General features: G+C 58.6%; 1 protein-coding gene across 1 annotated transcript; it reads left to right on the top strand.

The window, feature by feature from the left end:
* The first annotated feature begins 2,752 nt into the window (after positions 1–2,752).
* On the top strand, positions 2,753–12,251 carry ANGPTL4 (angiopoietin like 4). The gene is made up of 7 exons (XM_068156394.1): positions 2,753–3,296; positions 3,831–3,941; positions 4,358–4,487; positions 8,677–8,790; positions 8,875–8,970; positions 9,211–9,486; positions 10,642–12,251. Exons 1-7 carry the CDS (start codon positions 2,781–2,783, stop codon positions 10,821–10,823), a joined length of 1,425 nt encoding a protein of 474 aa, XP_068012495.1. The 5' UTR covers positions 2,753–2,780; the 3' UTR covers positions 10,824–12,251.
* The last annotated feature ends 5,288 nt before the right edge of the window (positions 12,252–17,539 follow it).

The following is a 17,539-nucleotide window of genomic DNA, read 5'->3' as shown; positions in this document are numbered from 1 at the left end:
ATCACAGTATAACTAAGGTTGGAAGAGACCTCGAGGATCACCGAGTCCAACCTATCAACACAGACCCCATGACTAGACCATGGCACCAAGTGCCACGTCCAATCTCCTCCTGAACGCCTCCAGGGACGGTGACTCCACCACCTCCCTGGGCAGCACATTCCAATGACGAACGACTCGCTCTGTGAAGAACTTTCTCCTCACCTCCAGTCCCGCGGTGCAGGGCTCTCGGGATGCTGGGGGCTCCCACTCGAGCTCTGCGGGCACGGCTCCTGCCAGCTCACTCTCCTGGGATGCCAAGAGGAAAGAATTCTGGGGGGTGACCCCACATGGGAAGATTTGGCAGAGTGGGGGCTGCCCCTCCAGCACTCAGGGCAGGGTGGGTACTCCCCTTGGAGGAGGCAGATGCACAACATCTGGCCCGACCTGGGGGTGCAGGGGACACAGGCCACCCAGGTGCACCCCATAGGGCCACGCAGGGCCCCTGGGCCCCCCAGTGCTCTGAACCTGTCAGCGACTGCTCCCCATCACCACCCCCTCAGCCTGTCCCCAGCTCCACTGCAGTAACCACAGCAGAGTCAGCACAGAGGGGCCCCAGACCGCAGAGGTTTGGAAAAAAGCAGTGACCACAACTCACATTTTCTGCTGTTTCTTTTTCCCCTCCAGTATTTCCTATCTGCTTGGGTTTTTTTTCCTTCTTCCTTTTTCCTCATTTGAAAAATTCCTTCTGGCCACAAGCTACAGGAGAAAGCCCCCACTGGGGGTGGCAAGAGGTGGGGGGTGGGGTGGGTGCTTTTCCAAATTTCCCAAATTCCTCCTTCCCAGCTCCTACCTCTGTGAGCCCTCCCTGTGCTGGGTCCTTGCCCTGAGGCCTCTAACTCCCCTGTCCTCCAACTGCAGCCTGGGAAATGCCTGGAAATGGCCCAGAATAAGAAAGTGGAGGGTGGAGATTCCTGCAGGTCTCCCAAACCCTGGTAACAGAAGCACCTACACCAGCGAGCTGCTGCACTCCTGGCAGGGGAAGTTGAGATCTGCAAAGGAAAAAGATGGGAAATCTGGAATGTTAGTTGCCTAATTGGGCACAGGGAAAATGATTTTGGCTGATGGAAGTGTGGGAGCACACGTCATGGCTCCAGCAGGGCTGAGTGCCACGGGAGAGGCTGGGCTGAAAATTTGCTCTGCACAGCCGCGGTGAAACGGAGCAGGGATCTGACGCAGGCTCTTGGCACAAAATCCTTGAGGAAGAGCTGTGTGGGGTGGGAGAGCTGGTCGACATGGCACTGCCCCCATGCCAGCACCCTGCCTGGAAGGGTAAAGGTTGCTGCCAGGCGTTTTCAGACAGCTGGGACTGGCGGGGGTGAGATGGAGGCAGAACTGCGGCTGGGAGAGGTCTGCAGCGCAGAGATGAGGCGTGATGGGAGCAGGGGTGGGAATGGGGACTGGTGCCATGGAGACTCACTGTCAGCCAGACACACGGGCAGGGCCCAGCCAGTGGTGGGAACTGGAAAGATGGGAATGGAGCTCCCTGCTTTGCAGAGGTGCTGGGGCAACAGAAGGATACCCCCGGCAGGGAGGGAGCAGAAGGCTCCATCTGCTCTTGTCTGAACAGCCTCACAAGTGCTGTGTGAATTCCTTCATGGGAGAAACACAGAGCTTGAGAATCCCTCCAAGCCAGTGGAGGGCAAGAGGGAAGAGCTGGCACCAGGAGGCCAGGACAATTGCAAATGAAATGAGGCACATTTTTCACAGGGGGGTCACTGAAACCTTAGAGGGGGGAGGAGTCCACCCCTGTCACTCTCGGAGCCTGGGAACCTTTAGAGGAGTGAATGTCCTGCTGACCCTGGGTGCAGAGGGGAGGTGACCCCAAGCATGCACCCTGCCAGGGCTGGCAGCACCCTGCAGGGCATCAGCCAGGAGCCCTGCATCTTCAGCATGCACCCATGGCAGGGCTGAGACACCCAGCAGAGCCCTGCACCCGCAGTGGGCACTCATTCCAGGGCCCCCAGCACCAATTAGGGAGTCTGGGAACCCTGCGCCTGTGGCACTCACCCACCCCAAGGCCAGCAGCTGCCAGTGGGGCATGGCCTGGGGACAGAGGCTCCACAGCAATGGGGAACCAAGTGGCTCCGGAGAGACGAGTGCAGGGTTAGAAGCAGGGCAGGCAGCAGGGGTGGATAGGGACAGAAAGGAATGGAGAGGGGGACAGGGGTGGGGATGGAGATGGGAATGAGAATGCAGACAAGGATGGGAGTGGAGATGGGAACAGGGATGAGGACAGGGATGGGAATGGGGACAGGGATAGAAGTAGAAATGAAGATGGAAATAGGGATAGGGATAGGGATAGGAATGGACATGGGGATGAGGATGAAGACAAGGAATGGACATGGGGATGAGGATGAAGACAACGACTGGGATGGGGATAGGAATGAGGATGAGAACTGGGGACAGGGATAGGAATGGAAATGGGCATGAGGATGGGATGGGGTGTGAGGACGGGCGCGGGCAGGTCTCAGCGGCGAGGGACCGAGGCTCGGGATCGGGGGGCGGGGGCTGGGGGGGATGCCGAGGCTCGGGGCCGGGGCTGCCGCGGGCGGCGCGTGCGGGGCGGCCCGTGCACCGGGCTGGCTGGGGAGGGTGAACAAAGCGGCGGGGCCGGGCGGGCGGGGAGGGGCCGGTCCCGGGGCCCTCCCCGCCGCGGTGCGGGGCGGCGATAAAAGCCGGGGCGAGGCAGCAGGGCGGGCACTGGTGGCGGCGAGGTCGGCGTGCAGCTCACCGGGGCAGCCATGCAGCTCACCGGGGCAGCGCTGCTGCTGTGCACCGCGGCGGCCGTGGCCGCGGCTCCGGGGCCCGCGGCGGGCCGGGCCGGCGCCGAGCGGCGAGCGATGGCAGGCAAGGAGCGGCGAGCGCAGTTCGCCTCCTGGGACGAGGTGAATGTGATCGCCCACGGGCTGCTGCAGCTCGGGCACGGCCTGAAGGAGCATGTGGACCGCACCAAGGGGCAGATGCGGGAGCTGGGCAGCCGCCTGAACGCACACAACAGCTCCATGGGGCGGCTGCTGCGGCAGGCGCGGGAGGCGCAGGAGAGGGGCGAGCGGCTGCGGGACAGCGTACGGGAGCTGGAGGGCCGTGGCCGGCAGCTCCTCAACCTCTCGGAGGCTCTGCGGCAGCGCCTGGAGGAGGTGGCGGCCGACAAAGCCGAGATCCAGGGCCGGCTGGAGCAGCTGGAGGGCCGCGTTCGGCAAGCGCTGCAGGCACGGCCGGGCGGCAACCAGAGCGCCAGGGACCTGGGAGCGCTGCAGGTGAGCATTGCCCGCGACCCCGGGGACCAGACCCGCCCGGGGGCACCGGGAGAAGCGGCCGCAAGGGAGCGAGGGAGACCTGACGCAGGGAGGCACCGGGCGTAGCCCCGAGGGAGCGGGGAGGATCCGACCCAGCCGGGCAGCGGGAGCGACCGGGGGAGCCACTGGAAGAGCCCTCAGGGGGAGGGGGCACCGGACCCGCCCGAGACACCTGGGATCGGCCTGGGGAGGGGTTCTTGCATGGCGGGGAGCAGCCGAGGCAGGGGACGGAGCCTGCCAGGAGCGGCTGGAAGGGGATTGCTGCAGGGAGCAGCCCTCCGGGACACAGCAGGGTCCGCTCGGAGCAGTGGGGGCTTTCGACCATCCTGGAAGCAGTGGATGGGGTTTGGTCCCAGGAGAGAGGGGGAGATGGACCCGGTGGTGCTGGGGACACTGGGACCGGCTGTGAAGAGCAGGGCTGCTGGGGCACCGACACCGCTGGCACAGCCAGGTCTGCCCAGAGCTGCAGGGCTTACCTGGCTCTTCCCCACCCAGTCCCTGATGGATGCACAGAACCTGCGGATTGAGGAGCTCTTGCAGAAGATCAAGCAGCAGCAGTACAAGCTGGACAAGCAGAATCTGCAGATCAAAAGCCTGCAGAGCAAGGTGAGCTCTCTTCCCTCTGAGTGGTGAGGGGACCACTGCTGCTCCTGTGTGCTGTGGGACGCTGGCACCACCGTGCTCTGGGGACAGCAGAACCAGAACTGGTTGTGCTGCTGCTATCTGGCTTTGGGAGCCCTACAAAAACTATGACCCTAGCTGTCAGTGCAAGGGTAGCAAGCTGCAAACAGTAGAAGGAATTGGTGTGTGGGAACAGACTGTGGGCTCATCCTTTGCAGAATAAACTCATTAGCCAGGGTGTGAAAACCCACAGCCACATTCTGCCTCCTATTCCTTGAGGTTTCTGGGCAAGTTCAGCCTCAGCTCTGGTCGAGGGGGAGCAGCTGGCAGCTTGGCCCTGAGTAACAGCATTGAAAATGAGCTGAGATAACTCTTCTGACTTGTGCTTTTGTTTTTTCCAGGTCAATCTACTAATCCCTTTACACCTGAAGGACAACAAAACACAGGCTCCCAAGTGGAAGGTAAACCTGAAGAGCCTGAGCCTCACCAACCAGAGCCAGAATGCCAGCGGGGAGCCCGTGCTGACGCAGAGTGAGTATCTGCCCATCCCACCCTGCTGCAGCAACCCCCGGCAGTTGCAACTGTTTAGAAACAAAAGGTTCAGTTGTCCTGAGTCAGGATGTGAGATTTGCTTGCAAACCCAGATCTTGGGAGATTGGCCAGGCAGAGGGGATCTGGAGCACAGGCAGATCCTAGCCTTTTGGATCAGCAGCAGGAATTTAAGGATTTAAGAGGAATTTTCCTGCTTGACATTAAGAATGTGGTGGGGAGTGGACAAACAGTGCTAGCAGGTATTTGTCAAAGAGGATTGGCAGGTGGGGGGCAGGGGGGTGAAATACAGACTGGAAAGGAGCATCTGTGCTTCTCAGACTTAACTCTTGTTCACCTGGTTTCGCTTTACCAGAGAGGGTTTGCTTCTCAGCATGTCTGCTGGTGCCAGGGGGAGAATTAGGAAGCCCTGGGAGGAGAGCTAGAGCCTTGTGGGTCCATCTCCCTTGGCTCCTGTTTAGGGCTCACATGGAAGACAAGTGCCTCAGCTCACACTGGGCGCAGCAGAAGGTGCTCAGCTGCAGTGGAGCACCAGGGACTTGCAGCCCTGGGAAGCATGCAGTGGAGCAGGCAGGTGGATGCTGCATCCTGAGCTCCTGGCTCTGCCTGGAGCATCCTCTCTGCTGGCAAGGGGCTGGAGCGGCTCCTGCCAAGTGAAAGGCAGCAGAGCGGAGTCCCCGGCTGTGCCGTGTCCTGCAGCCTCCCTTCCAGACAGGAACTGCTGCCCCCAAAGGGTTTTCTGGCCAGGAGCAGCTGCTCTCGTGTTGTCAGCTAAATCATGGTGCTGGCTCCATCTGTGCAGCTGTCTGGGGATGTCCAATGTGAGCCAAACAGAAACCAGGCAGGGTGAGGATGCATGGGGAAATCCTGCCTGGGAGATAACTGTGGGGAAGCACACAGTGAGCCTGGAGCTGTCACTGGTGTGCTTGCAAGCTGGGTGGGCAGAACAAAGAGCGGCAGAATCGATGCAGGCAAGCTGAGAAATGCACACAGGGCTCTGAACTCCTCCTGGTGCTCAGCTTGGCAGGGCTGGCCAGCATGCAGCAGGGCTATGTGAGGGTCTCCCATGGTCAGAGCAGCACTAGCAAGCCAGGTAACAGTCTCAAAGCATCTCTCTTCCCCATGTTTATTTTCCCCACTCTATGCCTTGCCCTCAGGAGCGTGCCAAGGAGTCATTTAGGATAGGAGTAATCTTTAAGTCACCTAACCCAACCAGTTCAACTGCCCTGCTCCTCTCTCGAGTTCTCCTGAAAGCAGGCTACAGGAAGATGGATTTGGGTCTCTTCTGCTTGCTGGTGGCAGATGCAGGCTGTGCTGCTGGGTGCAGCAACACTTATGAAGCATGCTGCTGAGGGCTTAGCACCCTCTGGTGCCACACTGTCCCCAGTGGGGAGACCCAGAGCATCCTCAGTACCCTGGGCAGCACGACTCCTACCCAGCCAAGCTGTGAGCTCCCCTTTGTCCTGCCTGATCCCTGATGTTGATATTGCTGACAGAAAACAAATTGGCTTCCCCTCATTACCAAGTTGAGTTTTCTGGCAGATCTCAAAGCCCTGCCTGGCAGCCCAGCCCTGTGCCCTCTGCCTGGGGAGCCTTGTGGCTGCCTCCAGAGCAGGCAGTGCTGAGCTGCCTTGTGCCAGCGGCTCCCAGCCATTGTCGAGCAGAGCCACGGCGCAGCAGGGCCCTGGGGAGCAGAGATGAACTGCACCAGCAGCTCTTTCAGAAAGACCCTTTTATTTGCATCCAGTGAACACAAGTTTTTTCAGGCCAGAGCTGGCATGGGGCCAAGCATGTGAAAGTTGAAGGCTTGAAGCAGCCTGGAGAGTGAGAGGTTTAATCGCTTGCAGAAAGAGGATCAGATCTTTAGGCAGAGCCTGTGCTTGCTGGCAGCCAGCCCAGTAGGGGAAAGGTAGAGCCCTGCTCACTGTCTGCCCGTGGTTCTGGGACTCCAAAATAGTTGGGTTGGGGTGGGTGAGGGGGGAGGTGATGCAAACAGCTCCAGGCATGCCCTGCCATCTGCAAGAAAGGTTGTTTATCCCAGGAGGTGATGTCCTGTCATGCCTGGAGATCCTGTTGGGTAAATCTGGGGCCGTGCCTGGGGCAGCTCCAGCCAGCCTTGTTGATTCTTCCCTCTTGTTTGGCTAAATAAAGGAGGAGGGAAAGAAAAACATCCAGAGCAGCCAGGAGGTCTTGTTCTGCTGGTGCCCTACAGATGTGCAATGTGAGCTGGAGCTAATGAGCCTGCTCCTCAAACAAAAAGATTGAGCTGAGGCTATTCAAGCAGCTGCATCTCATTCAGCTGCAGAAATGTCCCCACTGCACCGGGAAGGCAGAAGAGATCCAAGTGCAGTCAGTGGCCAGGGCCCAGATAATGAACAGCCAGGGATGGGGTTGACTTTGCACACTGGGGCCACTGAGCACCCACCCAGGGAACAATCCCAACAGCGCTGGGAGAGGAGGTGAGGAGCAGAGAGCAGCCTCCAGCCCCTCCCTGCTGCCACACTTGAGCTGAGGTGGCTGCAGCTGTCTGTGTGAAGGGGACAGGTTGTGGATTTTCCTTCTGAGCCTGATTTGGCTTCCCTGGCTGCATCCACCTAGGAGGTGGGGGTGTAAGGAATACCCTCAGCCTCCCTGCGCTGCAGCTGGCTTTCTCTGTGAAGCACTCTCCCTCCAGCCAGATGTGCAGAGCTTGGGGGATGTCTTGGGGCCACATGTTTGTCCTCTAGGCCTGGTGCTACCAGTCCTGTGACCCCACCAGTCCAGGGGTGTGATGGATGTCAATGTGCTGTGCTGGCTGCAGGGCTGTCTGGTGGGAGAGGGACTGCCTATGCCAAGGAGGGGGAAGTTCAGTGGGAGTTCAGCTGCTGGCAGGTGTCACATTGCTGTCCCCAGGTCCCCTCCACGCTGACCCTGCCTCCTGTTGTAGCTCTCTGCCACAGTGCAGCACTGGGACTCCCCAGGCGCCCAGCGAGGATGGGGGCAGGGGTGATGCCCTGTGGGGTCTGCTCTTGCCCTCAGCAGCTCACAGGATCCATTTTCCCTCCCTTCTGCCCCACGTGAGGCTCTGTGGCCATGGGGATAGGTCTTCTCCCCACTGCCACCCAGTGCCAGCCCTGGCCCTGGGGCTAGCACCTGGCACAGCCCAGACTTGGCGTTGAGTTTCTGCACCGTCTGCGGTGGGGTCACGCTGGCAGCAGCTGTGAGCCACCAAGCCCCAGCCCAGCCCCGTGCAGGGAGAACAGACCCCCCTTTGTCTGGGGGTGAGGGGGGCACCTGTCCTGGCTGACAAAGAGCCCCTTGATGGCAGGGACAGCCTGGGGCTGCAGCCTCCCCAGCACATCCTCCTGTGGCCTTTTGACTGGGGTTTTGTAACAGGTCCCCCCGAGCGCCGCGGGCGGAGGCTGCGAGTGGACTTTTGTCGGCGCTGTTGAAACGGTGCCTTGCTGGCAGCTCCGGGCAAAGTCCCACGGGGAGGAAGGAGAGGTGGGAGCCCAGCTGGTGAGGGGATGGAGGGAACAAGCTGAGGGGTGGCCTTGCCCCCAGCAGGCCACTTGTGCAGTGAGTTGGGGCACTCTGCCTCCCTGCCCTGCTTGGTGTGTCTTGGGCAAAACCAGTGACCCCAGCCTGGCCCTGTGCCTGCTGGTGGCAGGTTGCCCAGCAGGACATCTGTCTGGGGCCACCACGGTCACTGGGAGCAAGAGGTCAGGTGCTGGATGCTCAAGGGCCTTCCTGATGTCAGGACCTGGGGGGTTGTTTTGCTTCTGAGGCCCTTTGAGGCAGCTTCAGCCTCGGGGTAGGATGGGGGTGCTCGGCCCTGGCATTACCCCACCCCAGCTGCAGTCACACAAGGAGCTGGGAAGCTCCTCAGGGCCTTTCCTCAACAGGGAGCCTCACTCTCCAGCCTAGGTCACCCCAGGCTGGCCCAATGCCTGGCTTCTGCCTTGGCTGGAAGCCCAAGGAGCTGTTTGGATAAATGGAAAGATGCAGGGTCACAGCATTTGGAGATGCTGAGGTCAGAGGCTCTCATCCCCAGCACGTGTCCGGAGCCCCAGGCACCGCTGTGCACAGCTGGCTGGGCTGCTGGCCAGGGCTGCAAGTGCTGAGCCCGTGGTAGGAGCAACCTGCTGAGGGACTCAGGGCTATGTCCTCAATCAGTTTCCTTCCCCCACAGAGCTCCCAGAGGACTGCCACCAGCTCTTCCTGACGGGGCAGCAGAGCAGTGGTGTTTTCCAGGTGCAGCCTGCAGGATCTCAGCCCTTCAAAGTCTACTGTGACATGACTGCAGGTAAAAGAGTGGGGATGTCCCACAGCCCTTTGCCTGGTGGTGCAGTAAACAGTGCCCCTGAATGACAGCTTTTCCTGCCCACAGAGGGGGGCTGGACAGTGATCCAGAGGCGCACAGATGGCTCTGTGGACTTCGACCAGCTGTGGGATGCCTACAAGAATGGCTTTGGAGACCTTCAGGGTAGGTGCATTACAAAGGCTATCTTGTTAACTTGCTGGCCCCTGGGCATCTCTGTGTGCCTCAGCACAGTGTTGGGCTGAGGAAGGGGAAGGAGGGGGTTCTTGGTCCTCTTGACTTGCCCTGCAGGTGCCAGACAGCGGCTCAAATGCTCAGTGTCCTTTTTGTCCGCGGAGCCTGCCCATGTCTGCTTGGCACAGTGCCTTGGCTGCAGGGATCCAAACTCAATGTCTCTTGTCTCAGGTGACTTCTGGCTGGGCCTGGAGAAGATGCATAACCTGGTCCAAGAGGGGAGATACAATCTCCTGATTGAGCTGGAAGACTGGGAGGGAAATTCCCAGGTGGTTCAGTTTGTCTTCAGCCTTGGTGGTGAGAGCACAGCCTACACACTCAACCTGCTGGGACCTCTGTCTGGAGAGCTGGAAAACTCCATTGGGGACTTCAGGCAGCTGCCCTTCTCCACTCGGGATCGTGACCATGACCTCAAAGCTGACACAAACTGTGCCAAGCACCTCTCAGGTCAGTGTGAGCTCCTCCTTCCCAGCTGTGGGCACTCAGCCCTCTGTCTGGTGGTGGCTGTCAGTGGGGCAGTGGCTTTGTGGGACTTTGAAGTTAAGCCTGGCTTAGAATCACAGAATGGTCTAGGTTGGAAAAGACTTCTAAGATCAAGTCCAGCCCTTACCCCAGCACTGCCAGGGCACCACTAAACCATGGCCCTCCGCACCACATCTCCATGGCTTTGAACTTCCCCCCACCCCTGGGATGGGGACTCCACCACTGCCCTGGACAGCCTGGGCCAGAACTTGACAACCCATTTGGGGAAGAAATTGTCCATCAGCTTCAAGCTCAACCTCCCCTGGGGCAGCTAGAGGCTGTTTTCTCTCATCTGATAGCTTGCTTCTTGATGGAAAGGACCAACTCCCACCTGGCTGCAACCTCCTTTTGGGGAGAAGAGCAAGGAGGTTTGCCCTGAGCCTTCTTTACTCTGGGCTTAATGCCCCAGATCCCTCAGCTGCTCATCTCCAGACCCTTCCCCAGCTTTGCTGCCCTTCCCTGGACCTGCTCCAGCCTCTCAATGTCCTTCTTGGATTGGAGTGAGGAGCCCAAAACTGAACCCAGAATTCAAGGTGTGACTTTACCAGTGCTGAGTCCAGGGGCACAGTCCTTGCCCTGGCCTTGCTGGCCACACTTTCTGATCCAAGCCAGGATGCTGTTGGCTTTCTTGGCCACCTGGGCACATCCAGGTTCAGCCAGCCAACTGTTGACTGGAAGTTAGGGACTTGTCCCCTGCTGCCCAGGAAAAGCTGCATCCTGGGGGGGGGGGGGGGGCAGTGCAGGGAACTGGGAGGGAAGCTGAAGCCATGAGGGGTTCATGATTCAGGTCTTGGCCCAAGCACAGAATGATAGAATAGTTTGGGTTGGAAGGGACCAACCCCCTGCCATGGGCAGGGACACCTCCCACCAGCCCAGGTTGCTCAAGGCCTCATCCAGCCTGACCTTGAACACCTCCAGGGAGGGGACATCCACAGGTTTCCCAGCACGTGGGGCTTGAGTGTGTGTGAGGTGCTCTGGTAACATCCTGAAGCCCTGGAAAAGTAGGGCTCTGCCTTGAGCCTGGGCTTGCTTCCTGTCTGGAAGTGCTGTGGGTTAACCCTGCCTCTCTTGCCTGGGTAGGTGGCTGGTGGTTCAGCACCTGTGGCCATGCCAACCTCAACGGGAAGTACTTCCGCTCCATCCCCCGGCAGCGGCACGAGCGCAAGCAGGGCATCTTCTGGAAGACATGGAAGGGCAGGTACTACCCTCTCAAGTCCACCACCATGAAAATCCAACCTGCAGTACTGGAAGCAGAGCCCTAAAGCTGCCACCTGAGACTTGACTTTCTCTGTGGAGCACAGACCTGAGCTCCATCACCTGGTGTTTACAAAGAAACAAACCCACCCTCCTCGGGCAGCCCCCCGAGGAGCTCCTCTTGGCTAGCAGCCCTTTGGTGGCACAACAGCTCCATGCTGTAAGTCAAACACATCCATTTGCCTGAAACCCCTGGATGGAAGCTCCCAGTCCAGAAGAGGAGCCACCAGCATGAAGATTCACCTCCAGAGCATGCACAAGGGTCTCCCACCCTGTCATGTGCTGCTGTAGCAAGCTCAAGTTGTTTGGTGCTTTCTGTCCTGTCTGAACACTTCTGTGCTAGTTTTGATGAGCTGAAGCTGGGGGAAGGGGGGGAGCACATTGAAGTATTTTGGTACTCTGGACCCAAGTGTTGGGTACAGAGCCTTGCTGTGTCCTGTCTTTCACTGTTCCCAAATGGTGTCCTGTGTACCTCCTGTGAAAGTCCCCAGAGCCTCCTTCCCTTGCTGATGCCACAGTCTAGTGAGCCTCAGGCAGCTTTATTTGTGCAGCCTCTGCTCTGGTGACTTCCTTCAGCTCACTGAGGCTGTGGGCTTTGTGAGAAAGCTGAAGAACACTGTGGAGAAAGGGACTTCAGGCTCACTTGGCTTCCTTGGCCCCCATTACTTTGGAGTTCTCTTTTTCTGGCTGTGCTAGAATTTGTGCTAGAATTTGCTGGGAGCTGGGGAAACAGCTTCCACCTCCAGGAGACAATGGGTGGGATCCTGCAGCTGGTTGCATGAGGGCCAGATCCTGGAAGGTTGGGTCTGAAGCTCTGGAGCCTCCCAGTGCTGCTGGGGGTGGTTAGGAGCAGTAGCACAGTGCAGGTACAGAGCAGTGACTGTCCCTGGGCAGGACCAGCCCTGCTGTCAGCTGTAAATCCTCCTGAAGCCTCCAGAGCTGCCTTCTCCCAACAGACTGCTGCTGCTTTGCAGAGTGAGTGGCACCACCCCACCTGCACATCCCAGAACTGGCTCTGAAGGGCCAGGGGACAACACAGGGCTCTGTGCAAGAGCTGCAGGTTACCCTGTGAGATGCCCTCGGGGTGGGTGTCTGGGGAGAGAGGTGGGCAAAATGGGCCCCCAAAACCTCTCCCAGGCCAAGCTGCAGGCTTGGGGCTTCCTGAGCATCCCCCTGGAAGTCGTTGGCTGCTGTGCTCTAGCTCCTGGCTGCAAAGCCCTGTACAGAGTCCTGTGGACGATGTTGGACCTTGTGGATGGGTTTCATTTGTTCCTGTATTTAAATGCAGTGTTCCTAAGGATGTGGTGTAATTTATGAGCCCTGCTGCTGGGAAGCAGCAGCTGTAGTTTCTGTATTTTAAACGTTTGGGTGTTTGTTTTTTTTTTACTCAAATACCTTTTTTTCTGAAGATGTCTTTTAATAAAAACAAGCCTGTACCTCTCCTGTCTGGATCATTGCCCCGGGGGGGTTGACCAGAAGATGATGGGGAAGAGGTGTGTGAGGACTCTGGAGTCAGAAGCTTCATTTGGTGAGAGACTGACCTGAGCTCTCTGCTTCCTTCTGCTCTTAGCTGTAGCCTTGCAGAGCTCTGAGCTAAATCCATAGCCCTCACCGGCTGCTTTCAGTCAGTCTCTTTGAAGTTTATGGCCTTCTAAATGTCTTTTTCTTCTGGAAATCAGGCCCTGGGGCAGTAGGTTTCCAAGTGCTGGTAAATTGGTGTTTCTGATTCCCTTTGCCCCAGGGAGATGTTCCTTGTAGCTGGCTGGTGAAACCCTCTGCCAGCTCCTTGAACAAGAGCCAAGGCTGAGGTCTGAATTATCTGGGGTGGCTTCAAGTCAGAGCTGAGCAGGACATGCCCCAAGGTGTAGTAGCCTTTTGCCTGCTTGTGCCCTACCTGCACAGTCATCTCCCAAAGCATTTATTGTAGCTTTGAGGGTGTGGCTATGTATGAAGGAATGAAATGAGCTGGGGATGGAACATCACACTAGAACAGGCTGCCTGGGGAAGTGGAGTCACCATCCCTGGAGGTGTTTAAAAGATGGTGGGTGAGGTGCTGGGGGTCGTGGTCTGACAGCTGTGTGCAGGGAGATGCTGGGTTATGATTGGACTTGATCTTAAGGACTTCTCTAACCATGATTTGAAGATGATGGGAGAGAGCTCCAGCTGTGCTCATGATGCCAGACATGTGGCCTGATGCTGCAGAGGGAGAAGACAGCAGCTGGTCAAAGAAGGGGGACAAAAATTGCTGGTTGCAGAAAGAGGAGCCAAGAGCTTGCTTTGACTCCCTGGTGTACCTGAACACGGCCCCAGCTCCTGTGTCTGTCCTCATTCCCTGGGGAAAATCCTGGGGTTAACGATAGCCCCAAGCACGATTGCACAAACAGCTCCATTAGCCCCTGCTGGGGGCTGCCTGCTCCCTCCTGCACTCACAAATACATTTTTAATGGTCTAGTTGCTTAATTCAGAGCTGGTTTAGTCCCTGGGTGCAGCAGCAGACCCTGGTGTGCCCTGCTTCGGTCTGGATGCTGAAGTGACTACAAGTTGGGGTTTATGCATCAGGTGATAGGCTCAAAGGATCACAAAATCTTAGAATGGAAGGGACCTTCATAAATCATCCAGTCCAAGCCCCTGCCAGAGCAGGGTCACCCAGGGCAGCTCACACAGGAACACATCCAGGTGGGGCTTAAATGTCTCCAGAGAAGGAGACTCCATGACCAATCTGGGCAGCCTGCTCCAGGGCTCCAGCACCCTCACACTAAAGAAGTTTCTCCTCATGCTGAGGTGGAACCTCCTGGCTTCCAGTTTGTGTCCTTTTCCCCTTGCCCTGTCCCAGGACACTACTGCAAAGAGCCTGGCCCAGCCTGGCCCCTTCTTGACACCCACCCTGCAGATATTTAGAGATATTGATCAGATCCATCTCAGCCTTCTCTTCTCCAGACTAACCAGCCCCAGGCCTTTCAGCCTTTCATCAGCAGATTCCAGTCCCTTCAGCATCCTTGTAGCCTCTGTTGAACACCCTCCAGCAGATCCCTGTCCATCTTAGACTGGGGAGCCCAGAACTGGGCACAATATGGACACAATTGAGATGTGGTCTCACCAGGATAGAGTAGAGAGGGAGGAGAATCTCCCTAGACCTGCTGGCCACACTTCTGAATGCAGCCCAGCAGCAGACAGCAGCTGGTGGAGGAGCTCTGCTGTGTCTGTGGTGCAGGAGCTCTGCTGTGTCTGTGGTGGAGGGGCCATGCTGTGTAGTTGTTGCTAGGGGTTTTTGGCAGACCTGAGATTTGCTCCCCAGGGGTGTATTTGATCACCAGGAGGTGCTCAGAGGACACCACCCAGGGGAAGACTAAATGCCCCAAATTCTGCCTAACCCAGGAACTGCAGCTGCTGCTTTCTTCCGTGTCTCTGTCTTGCCCTGTGCAGGTCTCCACATCCCATGGGTGGCAGCGCTGCCCCACGACCCTAGCCCATCTGTTTGTGGCATGCTGACACCCTTCCAAGGTCCCTCTGCAGAAGCAGCCGGTCCTGAGTCTTTGTTTCAACCTGAAATCCCCCAGGAATGCCGCAGCTCCTTCGCTCTGAGCAGGTCCCATCCGCAGCCCGGTGCAGGACGTGGCAGCTCCCTCCAGCGCCTGCCGGACACGCAGCACCGTGCGCGGCCACCGCACCATCACCCCGCGGGCACCAAGTGCTCCCTAAAGCAGGCTGTGCCGGGCCGTGCCAGCCTGTGCCCCCACAGCAGCTCCTGACCTGGTGGTCACCCAGGGCTCCAGGTCCTCCCAGCAAAGCAGGAGCTGCAGGTTTGCAGGCTCGGAGGAGCTGTGATGAAGGTGGTGCTGGAGTCGGAGCTCGGCACACCGAGTGGCTAAAGGCTGCCGGGGGTGCGCATGGTGGGACAGGGGCGTTTGTGACCAGAGCAGCTGCAGGACGGCCTGGGGCTGTGGGGCAGGGGAGTGACATAGGGTGGGAGCATGGCTCAGTGTGGAATTCGGATTCAGCAGTAGATGCAGGTCGAGCTGCAGCTGCTTTGGAGCTGTGCTTTCACAGAGCACCGCTGGATTAAGATGTTGCACATCAGCTCTCGACGTCCTGCCCCAGATGAGTTTGTGGCCCCACAAGGTGAGGAGAGCCTCAGCCTGCTGCGCAGAGGCCCCTCCCAGCCCATTCTGCATCTGAACTGCAGAAACAAGCTCCGGGAGATCCGGCTGTGAGGGCTCCAGCCCTGCTTTGCGGAGCAGTGGAATCCAAAGTGCTCTGTGCAGAGTCTGGCAGAGAGAAGCTGGTTCTGCACACAGAGCTGCAGCAGCTTGGGGACACAGGATGAGCCCCCGGCACCAGTGCCACCAAGATACTGGAGGGGGGAAGCCAGAGGTACTGCTCCGAGGCCCCCATCGCCTGCAGGGCACAGCGGTAGAACAAAGGCAGCAAACTGGCAAACCCTGCTTGAATCGCAATCCTGGTGCACAGCCAAGACAGGAGATTAAAACGAAAAGGTCTCCACCCAGTGACGCTCCCCAGACACCCCCAGCCAGCCACCTCTCACCCCTCCCATCTCTGCAGGAGCTCAGCAGCACAAACCATGATTCCCAAGGACGTGCCTGAGAGAGCTCCGGATGCATTTGCACGCTTACCAGGGACCCCTCCCAAGCAGATTACTCTGGGGCGGCTCTCTCCAGGGTGCTCACAGGCACACAAAGAGGGTGGGAAGGGGAACTCCTGGCTCAAGCATCCTTGGCAGGCAACTACACCCCGGGGGCACTGCAGGGGCTGAGGCAGCCAGCACCGGAGGCAGCATCTCAGGTGACCATTTGAGCAAGCTTTTATCATGTAAAAGAAGCAGCAGCTGGCACAGGCCTGGCTGCTTTCAAGGGCCTGTGCCCCAGCGTAGTTTAAGACAACATTTGGGACTTGTGGGACCCAAATGCTGCTGCCTGAGGCTTGATGACCTGCAAGTACTTGATGACCTGAGATATTCAGCGTGAGGCTTGACAGGGCAACCTGATCTAGGGGAGGAGGTCCCTGCTGACTGCAGAGGGGGCTGGACTGGATGACCTTTGGAGGACCCTTCCAACACAACCCATTCTGTGATTCTATGTCTCTATGAACTGGTTCAAGGACACACATGGGATTTCCAGAAGGAGTCTGCAAACTCATTGCCCCCTCTGTAACTACTGACGTGGCTGCTTTTGGTGACACATGTGACATCAATTCTCAGATGCAAAAGATACCACAACCCTGGGGGACTCCTAAAGGTGAAGAATGGGGACTCTGGACTCATGGTTCACCCCCACTTCACCCTGGGGCAGCATCCCTTTTCTAACACCAGGTCATCAACTAGGGGAAGGCAGGGGCAGCCCCAAGGTTCAAGCCACCATCTGCCCCTGCCTCAACCCTACTGAGCATCTCCTAAGGCCAGCAAGAGTAAGTCCAAAGCCATCTTCTTCCTCCCTACTGTCTCAGCCTTGCTCCAGTGTGATGCTGCAGACCTACTAATCTTTTAGTCAGCTAAAGATTCCTTCAGGGAAAGTAGGGCAGCAGCAGCTGAGCTGTGATGAGCACAGCCCAGGAAGGCAGGGATCTGTTTGAGGAGCAGGGAAAGCTCCCTGGCACATCACAGGCAGTGAGACGAGGGAGCCATCAGCCACCCTGGCAGGGGCTGTGGCAACAACACAGCAAAGGTGTTCAACCAGTGGCTGCAAGGCTGCCATACACACTCTGACTGCTGGCATGGAGGTCCCCAAAGCAGCAGGGACACCCCTGTGTCCTCAAAGCAGAGGGGACACCTCTGAACACAAAAGCAGCAGAGATACCTCTGTGCCCCAAAACAGTGGGGACCTGGTCCCCAAAGCAGTGGGGACACCCCTGTGCCCCAAAGCAGTGTGGACAGACCTGTGCCCCAAAGCAGTGGGGATACCTCTGGGCCCCAAAGCAGTGGGGACAGCCCTTGGCTCCAGCGCAGTGGGAACACCTCAGGGCCCCAAAACGATGAGAATACAGCTGGGCCCCAAAGCAGCAGGGCTGTGCTCGCTGGACGTGCTGCAGCTCTGCCGCTGGGAAGGCGAGAGGCGTCCTGCTCGGGGCCAAGGCAGCCGCTGCGCTCCTCGTGTGCAGAGTGGCCCTGTGCTGTCTCACGGACTCGGTCAGGAAATCGCCTCAGGCCGTGCTAGGACATGAGAAAAGGGAAACGTTTTCCTAGACCAAATCGTGTCACCGCGCGGGCCCGTTTTTGCCAGAGCACCTTTTTCAGCTGGTGCTCAGCACAGGGAGACCCTGCGGATCAGAATCTGACCCAGCCCGCAGCGAGGCGGGGTGCGGGGTGCGGGGCGCTGACTCGCGGCCGAGCACGGCCTGGGGAGAGTTTGGGGTGGGCTGAGGGTGGTTTTAGGGACACCATCCCCAGTATGTCTCCACCCCATGGTCCTGGCGCTGCGCTGACATCGGGCCGGACCCTGCCACAGGCTCCAGCTCCGACCCCACCCCGTCCCTCGCGTCCCGCCCCGGCCCCGACCCCGCCCATCCCCAAACCCCACCCCTCCGTCCCCGCCCCGTCTCGCGGGGTCCCTGCTCAGGCGCTCAAGCACCGCCCCTTTCCAGCTGCCCTTCTTCGATTGGGCAGAGTCGCCCGCCAGTCAGAGGCGCGCCCGTCGTCCATTGGGTGTTGCTGACGGGTCTGGCGCGCCGCCCGCCTCCTGCGGGCTCCGGCGGCCGCTGATAGGCGTCGGCG

This window comes from Melanerpes formicivorus, unplaced genomic scaffold (assembly GCF_026170545.1).
Source record: "Melanerpes formicivorus ecotype bairdi unplaced genomic scaffold, bMelFor1.0.p_v2 SCAF_34, whole genome shotgun sequence".
Taxonomy (NCBI): domain Eukaryota; kingdom Metazoa; phylum Chordata; class Aves; order Piciformes; family Picidae; genus Melanerpes; species Melanerpes formicivorus.
Note: the sequence above shows the minus strand (reverse complement) of the source record. Positions and strands in the feature narration are given on the sequence as shown.

Coding starts and splice junctions, on each gene's coding strand:
- ANGPTL4 (XM_068156394.1), top strand. CDS start 2,781: ATGCAGCTCACCGGGGCAGCGCTGCTGCTGTGCACCGCGGCGGCCGTG. Junction 8,791..8,874: donor CTACTGTGACATGACTGCAG/GTAAAAGAGTGG, acceptor TCCTGCCCACAG/AGGGGGGCTGGACAGTGATC. Junction 8,971..9,210: donor TGGCTTTGGAGACCTTCAGG/GTAGGTGCATTA, acceptor CTCTTGTCTCAG/GTGACTTCTGGCTGGGCCTG.